The sequence below is a fragment of the Equus przewalskii genome, chromosome 2 (assembly GCF_037783145.1).
Source record: "Equus przewalskii isolate Varuska chromosome 2, EquPr2, whole genome shotgun sequence".
Classification (NCBI taxonomy): domain Eukaryota; kingdom Metazoa; phylum Chordata; class Mammalia; order Perissodactyla; family Equidae; genus Equus; species Equus przewalskii.
In genome coordinates, this window is record NC_091832.1 from 40716723 (window position 1) to 40729231 (window position 12509).

At 60.2% G+C, this 12509-nt stretch overlaps 1 protein-coding gene across 6 annotated transcripts in view; it reads left to right on the forward strand.

Annotated features, from left to right (window-relative positions):
* CASZ1 (castor zinc finger 1) overlaps positions 1-7566 on the forward strand; it is a 150163-nt gene extending 142597 nt beyond the window's left edge. For 5 of the 6 annotated variants that reach the window (XM_070603399.1, XM_070603393.1, XM_070603407.1 and 2 more), the window contains 4 exons: positions 667-818; positions 989-1130; positions 1769-2068; positions 3999-7566. In XM_070603399.1, coding sequence (XP_070459500.1) covers positions 667-818; positions 989-1130; positions 1769-2068; positions 3999-5110 — 1706 coding nt within the window. In that variant the 3' untranslated portion in view covers positions 5111-7566. The remainder of the gene's footprint in view (positions 1-666; positions 819-988; positions 1131-1768; positions 2069-3998) is intronic. The other variant, XM_070603425.1, reaches the window with a different exon arrangement.
* The last annotated feature ends 4943 nt before the right edge of the window (positions 7567-12509 follow it).

The window sequence follows — 12509 nt, forward strand, 5'->3', positions numbered from 1 at the left end:
TACAGGTGTCAGGGTATTCCATAGTTGCCGTTATTGACTCAACTTTGGGTGTTTTTGGTAGTAGCTGGGGCCAAACAAAGCTAGGGGATGATATAAGACACCTGGCCAACTCAGGTGCCATGGCAACGGGCAGGCCTTCACCTGCCCTTTGCTGACACTGTTTCAATCCCGCCCGTTCTGTTTGTTCTCAGCCCAGAGCGAAGCAAGGTGGGGGCTAGGGCGGAGGGCCCACCAGCCTGCAGCCGTCTAAACAAGGTCTGGGAGCAGGCAGCACCCAGGCTCCCCAGAGATGTGGGGACAGGTGGCTAGCTGGGAGGTACCTGACCTAGTGGACAGGTCATTAGGGTCCCTTGCCCTGGAGCCCGTGGACCTCTCAATGTGTGGGGAGGGGATGGGGGCCAGCCCGCCAGTGTCACATGCCTCCATGTACACCAGAGGGGAGGCCCAGGCCTTGGACAGCCAGGTGGCCTAGGACTTCGTAGGGGTGGAGTAGGGTACAGGTCCGCCTCATAGGAATGTCATCACAGGGGAAGTGCCCTTTCCCCAGATGCCATCTGCCTTGTTGGCCACACTCCCCTGTGCCTAGAATAGTGCCTGACACACAATAGGTGCTGTATGCATTGGCTGTCTCGGGAGGCTCATGGCCGAGTGGGGCTTTGTCCGTAGGCTGCAAGTACAACCAGGTGAATAGCCACTTCCACTGCATCCGGGAGGGCTGCCAGTTCTCCTTCCTCCTCAAGCACCAGATGACCTCCCACGCCCGGAAACACATGCGGAGGATGCTGGGGAAGAACTTCGATCGTGTGCCGCCCTCCCAGGTGAGAGCCTGGCACAGGCAGGCTGCCCCCTCTCAGGCCCAGGGTAAAGGGCATCACCCCACTACACTCTTGCTTCCAGGTGGTGGCCATGCTGCCCAAAGCAACACCCTGCCCCCTGTGGGCAGCACAGCCCCCAGCCCAGCTTCCTCAGGGCCCCCACTTCCTTTCAGGGCCCCCCGAGCCTGATGGACACTGAGACAGATGAGTACATGGATTACACTGGCTGCAGCCCAGGTGCCATGTCCTCCGAGTCGTCCACCATGGACCGAAGCTGCTCCAGCACCCCTGTGGGCAACGAGAGCACCGCAGCAGGTGAGCGGGCAGCTGGGGGACCGGGGCACGGTGGGTGAGCGGCAGGTTAGGAAACGGCAGCGGGGGCCTGTGAGCTTCCAGCCTGGGCCAGGCCCTTCCTCCCAAGGCCCAGGACTGCTGGGTCCATCTTAGGACAGGAGATTCATGGTCAAGTGGCCTCAAAGGAGGACAGGCCACTATGTGGCAGAACCAGCTGGTCTGTGAGACATGGGCCATTGAGGCCACCTCCTCCCATCCTGCCCATCTCCCTGCACTCTGCCCTTGGCTTCAGTTTCCAGGAGAGGACCCTGGGCAGGCAGGCGGCCCATGCCACCCCGCCCTGCCCCTCCTTCCGGCACTTCTGCCATTGTCCCCAGCACAGTCCCTGTGTGCCAGAGTGGGGTCTCACCCAGGCTGGGCTATGCCACAGGCCCACCCCAAGCCCATGGTGACCTCTCCCTGCACCGCCTCCCCCTCCCACTCTCTCTCCTGCCACCTCCTCCCCTCTTCTCTGTGGCACCTCTCTGCTCCTCGTCTGTCCACATACTTTCATATCATACTCGCTTCTGCCATTGGGTTTCTCATTTTGGTTCTTTTTGTTTGTTTGTTCTTTGTTTTGGTTTTCTTTTTTTTTTTCTGCTTTTTTCCACCCTCTCCAGGCTGCCAGGCTCCTCCTCCTCCTCTTCCTCCTCCTCCTGCTGCCGCTGGTGACGAGGCTGCCTGCGTGGCTCCGCAGCCCCCACTGACCCCATCCTTCTCACCGGCTGTGCTCCGGGCGCCCCTCCCATCCCTCCCATGTCTCTTCTCTCCGCCCTGTCTCTCATACTCTCTGCTCAGTGCCACTCTCGGAGCCACCCGGGGCCTGGCCCACCCCATCAGCAGCCCGCCCAGCTTCCCGCCTGTCACTGCCACTCCAACTCCAGTAAAAAGTGATGTCCCCCTAGTTCAGGACGCCGCAGGTAACTCCCACACGCCTTCTCACCAGTGTCTGTCACCCCAGCCAACCCTCAAGGCCAGGGTCCAGGTCCTGGCCCTTTTCTGTGGCCTGCCAGGCCAAGGACAGGGCCACCCTGCACCCCTCACAGCCCAGCACCCCCCGAGACAAGAGAGCCTGGTCTCTGTCCCAAGGTCAGCTCATCTCAGCTTCTGCTCAGCACTGGGCAGGCCAGAACACCACTGCCAGGGTTCCCTGGAGTTTGTCCCATCTCAGCAATTGGCTAGAGCCCCAAAATGGTCGTGCCTGCCCTGCCCCCGGACTCCTGTGACAAGGCAGAGCCTGTCCCTTCTGCTCTTGGGGTTTCACCAGGGACCCAGCACGAGGGAGGGGTAGAAGGTGTTCTCAGGAAGGTTGCTGGTGCCTGGGAACCTGCCCAGCTTTGGAGAATCCCGACACCCGCCTGAACTCCCACCCCTGGAGCCAACAAGGAAGAGGGCGTCTCTGTGGCCCAGGCCCCAGGCAGTGCTTCAGGACAGAGGTGCCTCCCTGTCCCATCCCACATCTGCTGCCCCACAAGGATGGGACCCGCCTCCCCTGTCCGTCAGTGCAGGCGTCACCCGGCTCTGCCTCTACCTCCATTCATTCCTGCCGCACACTCTGCCTGAGTGTCAGGCGCCACGCCAGCCTAGAGGTATGGCGGAGAGCCTGGCAGAGGTTCCCACCTTGTGGAATTCAGTCCATGGAAATCTGTCACTGGCATAATGAGACCTCAGACTCAAAGCAGCCACTCGTCGCCCACCTGGATCTCCAGGCCCTAGGCCCCACTTGCCCCCTGCGAGGTACCCCCACCCCATTATAGTCCTTGGTTGCTTTTCATCTGCTAAGGGTGAGTGACTGGGTCTGTTCCCCAAATGGACAGTACAGCAGGGGGGTGCCACAGAGGCCGGGCATCCTAGGCAGGTTCAGGGAAGGCCGAGTGGGTCAGCCGTGTGGGAGAAGCTCGAAGGATGCCCACCCCGCCCTGGGTAGGGCTGGGCCTGAGGGTTTCTCTGCTGTTTCTGGGGCAGGCCAGGGAGTGCCAGGATCACTGCGCCTTCCCCAGCTGCCTGGGCAGCCCTCGGGCTGGTCTCCCCTCACCCTGCAGCTGTAGGGGCAGCCGTGCATCCCAGAAAAGAGGGTAGTGAGCACAACCACACAGTTGATCAGTGGCCCTGGCAATGGGGCATTCTATGTCCAGGGAAGCAGTGGGGCCAGGAGGGCGGGCTCAGATGGGTATCCCTCTGCTGGCTGAGTACCTGCCCCAGTCCCAGCTCCTCCGCAGAGCTGCCCTCTCCCAACCCACTGAGGGCAGAAAACCCCAACAAGACCTTACAGAACCTTCTGGTACCAAGGGGAGAAGAAGGTGCTCCTCGAGGCAGGGAGTAATAGCCTCAAACAGCCCCAGGGTGCTTGGCATCCCTGTTGCGAGTAGGCCGGTCCCATGTGCAGACAGGCGGGCAGCGGGTAAACTGGTTATTCGGTGGGAGAAGGGGCCGGCCTGTCCCTCATTAGCAGCAGGGGTGTGATGGTGTCCTGGCCCCTGTCCAACTTGGATAATTACACTCTGCCGACCTAGATTCCCCTTTCAGCTTCAATTAGCGCCAGGACATGTCCTCACTTCCCACCCAAACTGGCCAGGAAGCAGCCATCATATCCCCCAGAGCTGCTTGCTCTCTCACCCAGAGCAGACGCCTGTGCGGTCACCCTGCAGACGGGAGGACGGGATGACGCAAGGGGAAGCCTGGGGCTCCCCGGCTATTCTGGGGATGGGGAAGCCCCCAGCGCCAGGGGAAGCTGAGGAGTTATTCCTCAATGCTGCCGTCTGGCCACCATGCCAGGATCGGGGACCCTGCGTGGGAGTGATCCTGGGAATGGTAGCCACATGGGCACTGACCTCCCTCACCCCTCCCCAGGGAACACCATCTCCATGCCGACAGCCTCAGGGGCCAAAAAGCGCTTCTGGATCATTGAGGACATGTCGCCGTTTGGCAAGCGGCGCAAGACGGCCTCCTCTCGCAAGATGCTGGACGAGGGCATGATGCTGGAGGGCTTCCAGCGCTTCGACCTCTATGAGGACTGCAAGGACGCGGCCTGCCAGTTCTCGCTCAAGGTCACCCACTACCACTGCACGCGCGAGAACTGCGGCTACAAGTTCTGCGGGCGCACGCACATGTACAAGCACGCGCAGCACCACGACCGCGTGGACAACCTCGTGCTGGACGACTTCAAGCGCTTCAAGGCCTCGCTCAGCTGCCACTTCGCCGACTGCCCCTTCTCGGGCACCAGCACGCACTTCCACTGCCTGCGCTGCCGCTTCCGCTGCACCGACAGCACCAAGGTCACCGCGCACCGCAAGCACCACGGCAAGCAGGACGTGATCAGCGCCGCGGGCTTCTGCCAGTTCAGCTCCAGCGCCGACTGTGCCGTGCCCGACTGCAAGTACAAGCTCAAGTGCTCGCACTTCCACTGCACCTACCCGGGCTGCCGCCACACGGTCGTGGGCATGTCGCAGATGGACTCGCATAAGCGCAAGCACGAGAAGCAGGAGCGCGGCGAGCCGCCCGCCGCCTCGCCCGGCCCGGCCGTCAGCCTGGACGGCTCGCTGTCGCTGGGCGCCGAGTCGGGCGGCTCCCTGCTCTTCCTGCAGACGGCCGCGGCCGGCCTGGGCCTGGGGCTGGGCGACGCGGGCGACCCCGGCCCGCCCGACGCCCCCGGGGCCCGCGACGGCCCCGCTGCGCCCGCGCCCGCGCCCGCACCCGCGCTCGGCCCCGCGGCCGGGGAGTCGTCGCAGGAGGACGAGGAGGAGGAGCTGGAGCTGAACGAGGAGGAGGCGGACGACGACGACGACGAGGACGACGACGAGGAGGATGACGACGACGACGAGGACGAGGACGACGACGAGGACCTGCGCACCGACTCGGAGGAGTCGCTGCCCGAGGCGGCGGCGGGCCCGGGGGCGCGGAGCCCGGAGCTGGCGGCCCTGGGCGCCCCCGCGCCCCCCGCGCCCGCCGCCGCCTCGCCCTGACCCCGGGCCGGCCGCCGAGGGGAGGGGGCGGCGCCCCGCCGCCCGGGATCCTGCCTCTCGATTCTCTTGTTGTTAATTTTGTAAGAAACGGTATTTATATGTAAAGCTTCCCTCTGTACAGAGCTAGGTGTTCGTCGTGGTTCAGCGTCGGGAGGCGCTCCGGCTCTGGGCTCCCCCGCCGCCGGGTGGGCCCGCGGCCCCGCCGGTGCTTCCGGACCCCGAGTCCGTCTCAGGACAGAGGCGGGGGGCCCCCCTCTGGTGCTCCGGGGCCGCCCCGCGCCCGCCCGCCCGCAGCTTAGCGGCTGGAAGGACAGAGGCTGCCGAACGACCCTTTCCTAGCTGCAGTTGGGGGGTCTTCTTCAGGGAAATTGAAGGTGCTCTTGTCCGGGGTGGGGACGGGGAGCAGGGGTCCCCGAGGGCGAGGCGGGCGCAGACACCGGGCAGCTGCCCCAAGCGCCCCTCGCCGCGGCCGGATCCCGGGCCCCACGACCACGCCGGTGGGATTCCTCATTGCTCAGGACTGGGACGGGCGCAGGGGGGTCACGGCGACCCCCGCCCCTAACCACCAGAGGCGGGCCGGCACCTGTAGCATCTGGCGGGCCTCCCACTCATGCAGCTAAGACCCTCCCTCCTCGCCCGGGGGGAGGGACGGGGCAGCGGGCGTCAGCACGGGTGACACTATAGGGACCGCGGAGGAAACCTCATGGAATTAGCAGAGCCTGGAGCTCCGGTCACTCTGCCCCCGCTGCAGGCTGGCCGGGTACCTGTTCCCGCGGGCTGGAGCCCAGGAGGGCGCACCTCGGCCTGCCTGGTGCCTCCCAGAGCCCAGCCTCGCCCGGTGAAAGGGGGGCTCGGTTCCTCACAAACGGAAGAGCAGCCAGCGCCGGGGTGCTGGGCCCGCAGGGGGTCTCAGCCACCCAGGTGGTGGGAACGGAAAGATGCGACTGTTTGGGGCTTTAATATTCAAAATGGAAAAAAATGCGAGAAAGTTGTACAGTATTTTTCCTGTGAAGGTTATTATTCTACATAGAACAAAAAGGAAAAACAGCAGGCGGGCAGCGAGCGCCCAGACCCGCCTCCGGACCAGCCCTGAGGTTGGAGACCCAGTGCAATTGCTCACGTGGGCGTGTTTAGCATTCAGTGTAGAGGCCTTGCCCCTTTGAGGCTGGCTGTCTTTACACTAGCACTGATGGGAGCTGCGTGATTCCAACTTTTAACTTGAATTTTGTAGAGACAAGAAAAAAGGACTATTACTGTTGATACAAGTTTGTAGTTAATTTAACATTTGAGTTTTTCTCTATTGGTTATGCGTGTGGCTTTATAGGGCTTTTTTTTTTCCAGTTTGTTTTATTATTTTGTTTGGGATGCTTCTTTACTAGTGCAACCCACCCAGATTTGGTTCCCTTTTCAAAACATCCCCCCTTCCTGGAGACGATGAGGTCACTGAAGCCTAGATGGGGGACACCTGGCAGGCACATGCCCGGCCAGTGGCTCTGAGGGTGACAGGGACTAAGGGCAGGCTGCCCAACGCTTCTCCTATTCGCCTTCTCCCCACTCCAGGCCACTAGCCCGTCTCAGGTTGGACCCTGAGATGCGGCCACAGGGAGAGAGCAAGGCCCAGCCTGGTGGAGAGACAGACCGTCACCTGGAGCCACCTCCCCGCAGATCTCCGTGGGGAGCCCGACCCCACCCGACCCGCCTGGGGGACAGTGGTTTACTTTTTCTTTTTTCTTTCTTTTTTTTTTGTCCTCTTGGCTGCCCACAGCCAGAAAGCCAGGACCATCTGAACTGGAGAGGGAGCAGGGAGGGAGGAGTGGTCAGACGGAGTGTACCTGATTCAACAGGAAACCAGTCGGTTTCTAAAACAGCCCCTGCCAGAGCCTCCCGAACTCTGCGGGCACCATGTGCTGCTGCTGTGCACGCGCCCAGACTCCGTGCCCTCCGCGAACCGCTGAGTCTGTGCAAGGAGTTTTGTAAAGGAAAAAAAACATTTTTCAATGTAGCAAAATCAAACAAAAAAAAAGAAAAAAAGAAGACGCCTACAGTGCGAAGTCTAGCCTTTTGTAACCTTCATATTGCACACTAGGACTATAAGCCATTGCTAGCTCATTTTGAATTTTAATGTGTAATTTTTTGTTTTATTTTCTTTCTGTGGGGAAAACAATGCTTGATCCACCAATGCTCTTTTTAATGTTTTATAACTATGTATGTGTATATATATAAATATAAAATAATATGTATGCACATATGTGTGTGTATATATCTATATGTATATACATATATAGATATATAGAGATATATAGAGAGGTTTTGAGACAAAAAAATGCAGAACGTGAGAACCGGACTGAACAGCGTGCGCTCTGATTACTTGAATCTGGTCTCCTCGGCACCTGGTTATTAAGAACTGAATATTTTTCCACTTGAATTTAGTGCTATTAGAAATTTAATATATGTGTTTTATTTATTTGATTTTTTTTTTTTGCATGACTGATGCAAGGTTTGACATTTTCACTCAATAAAAACTGGAAAAAAATCTATCAAGTTATCTTTTATTTTTAAAATCAGCCCCAAGCGGCTGGCGGTGACCCAGCTGTGCAAGGCAGCACAGCCACAGCCGAGCTCCGAGTGCCAGGCAGGGAGGGAGGAGGTCACCCTTCAAACCTGGCAGGGAAGGGGGCAAACCAGTTTCACCCCTGGGAACGGGCCAAGTTCTCCTGGGTTGCTGGGGACAGACAGTGGGGGGCTTGGGCCCTGCCTGGCTGAAGGGTGGCCGCCTCCCCCCACCCTGCCTGAAGCCCTCGAGTGAGGCTCGGGAGCCGCCTGTGGGCAGAGCCACTGGCATAGAAGCCTCAGGGAAAGGCTCCACGGGCCCCCCCAGGCCCCCAGCCAGCCCCCTTCTCTCACAGCAGGGCTACTGGGCAGGCGCTTGGCAGGGGCATCCCTCTGCCTCCTCCCTCGGCTCCTTCCTCCTTCCTGCAGGGACCTGCCCGGGCTGGGAACGGCGCGTACCCGGATCTGATCCGGATGCTGGCTCGGCTCCTGCCTGGAGCACGTCGGGGTAGAGCCAGAGGGGGCTGATTCCTGGGTCTGTAGCCACCAGCCCCAGGCCTGGTGGCACCATGGCTGGGGGCTCCCTCAGTAGCGTGGGTGGCGCGAGCACTCCCACCAGGCCTCACACCTCGTTTGCCACGACACTTCTAAATGGTGACCCACCTCTCATGAAACCTCAGCATCTGCACTGTCTTGCCAGCCTTGCCCTGAGCTGACCTCCTTCCAGGTGGCCAGGCATCCCAGGGCCTTGGGGAGGGGACGCTTGTGGGGTCTGCCGAGTTTTTCCACTTTGAGGAGCATCTCACTGGATGTCACACCCCTGCAATGAGCACACCCACTTTCCTGAGGAGGGAACTAGGGGCTGGGAAGGAGACGTCCCAGCAGCACCTCGCAGGGGGCACCAGCGGCCAGGGACGCAGGGGGAGCGGCCACAGGGGTTGCCTGGCCCTTGGAGCCCCGAGGGTCTGCACCGCTCCTAGCGCCCTGCTCTGTGTCGCTTCCCCTATGAAAGCTGTTTCTCACGCAGCGCCAGCTCAGAGGCCTAACCCTTTCTTCTTTCCTCCTGGAACGCAGCCCACAGGCTATTTACATAAATATGTTTGTAACAGACTCTAAAATATATACTTTTTTCTGTCTTATTAAAATGTTCAAGTTGGAACTCGCCTATTGTTTGTGGATATCTCGATTCTGTTAAATAAAACAGTGACTAATTTATGGGATAAAACACAAGTTCAACAAATTAAAACCATTATTGGAGCTTCAGAGGCCCGGTGGGCTGAGCAGCCTCCCGTGGGGCCCAAGGGGAGGCAGGGAGCCAAACCGGCCCTCCGCCGACGGGTGGGGGTGTGACCACAGGGCTCCCTCTGGGCACTGCCTCGGGGGCAGCAGGGCAGGGCCCACAGAGGCCTTCGGGGGCAGCTCTTGGGGGCTCCAACTTCAGCTGTCTCGGGGACTCCTGGGGCCCAGGGGAGGGAGGACGGATACTCAGGGCAGACTCCACAAAACTGCCCCCAGGTCTTCTAGGCCCGGATGGACCACAGCAGACGCACACACAGTGGATGGGAGGCCCTGCCTAGAGGCGGGCACGGCCAGCTTCCAAGCTACACTCAGGACAGGGCAGGCGCCAGGACCCAGGGCAACGGATCATGAGGGCCCCGTGTCCAGGGCAGGGAAGGGGGCACTGGGTTTCAGGGCACTCCTCAGAAGAGCCTCAGGGGAACAAGGGCCTGTGACCCAACAGGATGCTGCACCAGGCCAACGCGCTGCCCCGATCCCACGCAATGCCCCAGACGAGAGAAGCGCCCACCACGCCCATCAGGAGCTCACCCTCAGAGACAGTGTCGCCCACCTCCAAGAAGGAGGGGCCTGCAGCTGCCGCGGTGCCCCACCCCAGGGGTGTGGAGTGGGCCCAGGCCCCACAACACTCCCTGTGGCTTGTTGGAATCAGTTGGAATTGCAGTTAAACATGTTTTCATTCTGAGATTTAATTAGCTGTGGTGGTGTGATGCTCCTACACCCAAACTGGGGCAAATTCAAGAGTTTTGTAACCTCTTGGAAAGAGCCAGAACCAGCTGCACGGGCTGGTGCTGAGCTCAGTGGCCTGCCCACCTCCCACGACCTGGCCCAGCTTGGGTGCTACCGCAGCTGAGTCAACCACAGAAGCCAGGCCTGGGCATTCACAAGCGGCCTTGCCCTAGCCCACCCGGACCCACAGCCACAGGGCCGCCCTCCCCCCAGGCAGCGGAGCCAGCACGACCAGTGAATCTGGGCAAAGGCAGCTTGTCCATCCACCTTCATGAGAGTTGCCCCTGGCCTCAGAGGCTGTCTTGGCCCAGGGCCAGGGCACAGGGGCTGGTAGATGGAGGGATGCTGGCCCAAGGTCTGGGTCAGGCCTCTAGGAAGCAGGGTGGGCGGCAGGACCCCTCAGACAGGCTGGAGTTCTGGGGACACAGTGGGAAACGAACAAGGACCAGGCCTGTGCCACCCTACTGGGAGGAGCCACCCCACCCTCTGGGACAGGTCAGACAGGAAGTGCCTCCCAGGAGGCCCACAGCCAGCACAGGAGGCACATGGCGGCTGGAGCAGCCAGACCTAGCTGCTTCTCCTCCTGTGAGCCCCGCAGCTCATGCCAATCGGGGGAGACACCACGGCCTTGGAAAGTCCAAGGCCTTTTCCCCGCCAAAAAACCCCAAGGCCCTGCCCTGACTTCTCACTGCTCAGCCCTGCCCAGAACCTCCCCGAGGCCCGGCTGCCACAGCCTGGACCTACAGGGCATCCCTGGAACTGCTGATGCCCTGGAGCCCATTCTCCCGGGGCGGCCGGGCCGGGGAAGCCCAGAGCGAGGCGCCCGAGTTCCCAAGGTGTATTTAAAAACGTGGGCCCGTCACCTGAAGGAAGATCCTTTCAGGACTTGTCAGGCAGGAGGGAAAGCCTTCAGGAATTCTCCTTATGACACGATAAAATCTCACTTTTTCTAGAAAAGCATGAAGTTTAAAATGCTCAATGAAAGCAAACTATTAAGGTTTGTTCATGATTCAAGTGAAATGCACCAAGAATGCTGGAGATTTCAAACTGGTTCGACCTTAGAAAGAGTGCCCGAGAGTCCTGAGCTGGGGGCTGGGGGCGGCAGAGGCCGGGGCCCCCACTCGGGCCCTGGGTGTTGGCCTGTGCCAGCTCTCCAGCAGACCAGGTGGCGGTCACACGGCAGCACCACGCCCTGGAGGCATCTGCCCAGGCACTGCCCCTGGCAGGCGGCAGCGGATCCTGGGTTGGGAAACATCTGTGCAGGGGGAAGGAGCAGGGGCCAGCGAGGGGTCAGCCAGCACTGGGGTCTACCCCCAAGAGAGCACCTCACCTGAGGCTGAGCCACCCCCACCTGGAGGGTCTCACTGGTGCCTTTGCGTCTGCTCTGGAGCCTGTGACACTTTTCTCTGAGTGCCTTGGCAAAAACAATTTTAAACAAACAGATGAAGAAACAGCAAGGATTAAGTAAACTCCTCAGGATTGGGCTGTCAGGCTCAGAAAATGTCTCCTGCCTGCCCTTCCTTTCTGGGGCAGGGCAGGGCAGGGCAGGGGCGGGGCAGCGCTGGGCTGGGGTGGGGAACGGGACTGCAGAGGGCTGGGCTGGGGCGGCGGCAGTCACCAGTGGAGCCGGAGGTCAGGGTCCAGGCCTGAGGAGGAGCATCTCAGCGCTCCTGGCTGGGCACAGAGGCGCGCGGAGAGGAGCCTTCTGCAGAACCCTCCACTCCCACCTGACGTGAGCCCCCAAGGACACGATTCACTCTTCAGTGACACAAGCAAGTCACACAACACCGTGAAGAGGAGTTCCCGTTTTTATTCAAAAGGAGAGAGACAGAGACTAAGCACACCTGTGAAACCGAAAGGAGAGGCGGAAGGGGGATTTTTCACTCTATTCCCTTCTATATTGACTGGATTTTTTAAACATCTGAGATGTACTCCCACAATATGAAAAAAAAAGCACATTTACAAACTCAGCATCCCCTCTCCCTCATCCAGAACGCTCCCCTTCCCAGCCAGGGGTCCCAGCCCGCGTCTGTATGGCCCCTCTGCCAAAGGAGGCTGACCCGGGACAGGCAGATGGAGCAGCAGCCCCAGGGATGCTCCCTTGCCACCTCGCCTGCTCCGGGGGTGTCGCTAACACCCACAGAGTGCTGGGGCTGCCAGGGCAGGGCCACCAAGTCACAGTGAGGTGGCTGGGAGACCCTGGGGCCAGGAGGGCCGTCCTGCAGCCTCTCAGCACTGGGGTGAGTTCTTTCCTAAAAGACACTTTACAAAAATACATTGTAATTGAGTTTAATAATCTTCTCCTTTCCAGAAAGGGCCTGACAGGCGCTGCCTGCTGCTCACTTCTGCCCCATTCCAAATATTTTTACCTTATTTGGATGAAATGCATTATTTTTCTAATGAAAGGCTTTTTTTCAAAGGGCTGTTTTCCCTCTGTCCGGCAGCTGCCTTTATTAGGCAGCACTCACGCCGTTTTGGGGAGGGGTTTTTTTTCTCCCTGAAATCACGCCAGACTCTCTGTCCTCAAAAGCCGAAATCAGCGCATAGGACCCGCAGGGCAAAAGGCCTCTGGGCCCAGGCTTCTCTCTGCACGTGAGCCCCAGGGACGTGCGGGCCCACCGACCACCCAGGCTGGAAAGAACAAGCCCTGTGATGCCCCGCTGCCCCCGCCCCAGGGACAGTGATGCCCCAGGGAGTTCTCTCTTGGGGGCCAGGGGTTCCCTGGCCATTGCTGGAGCTCTCCTTCCGCTGCACCCACCCAAACAGCTCTGGCTGCATCTCCACTCCAGGCTATCTGCCCTCTGGTCTCCCTGTCTGGTTCCAT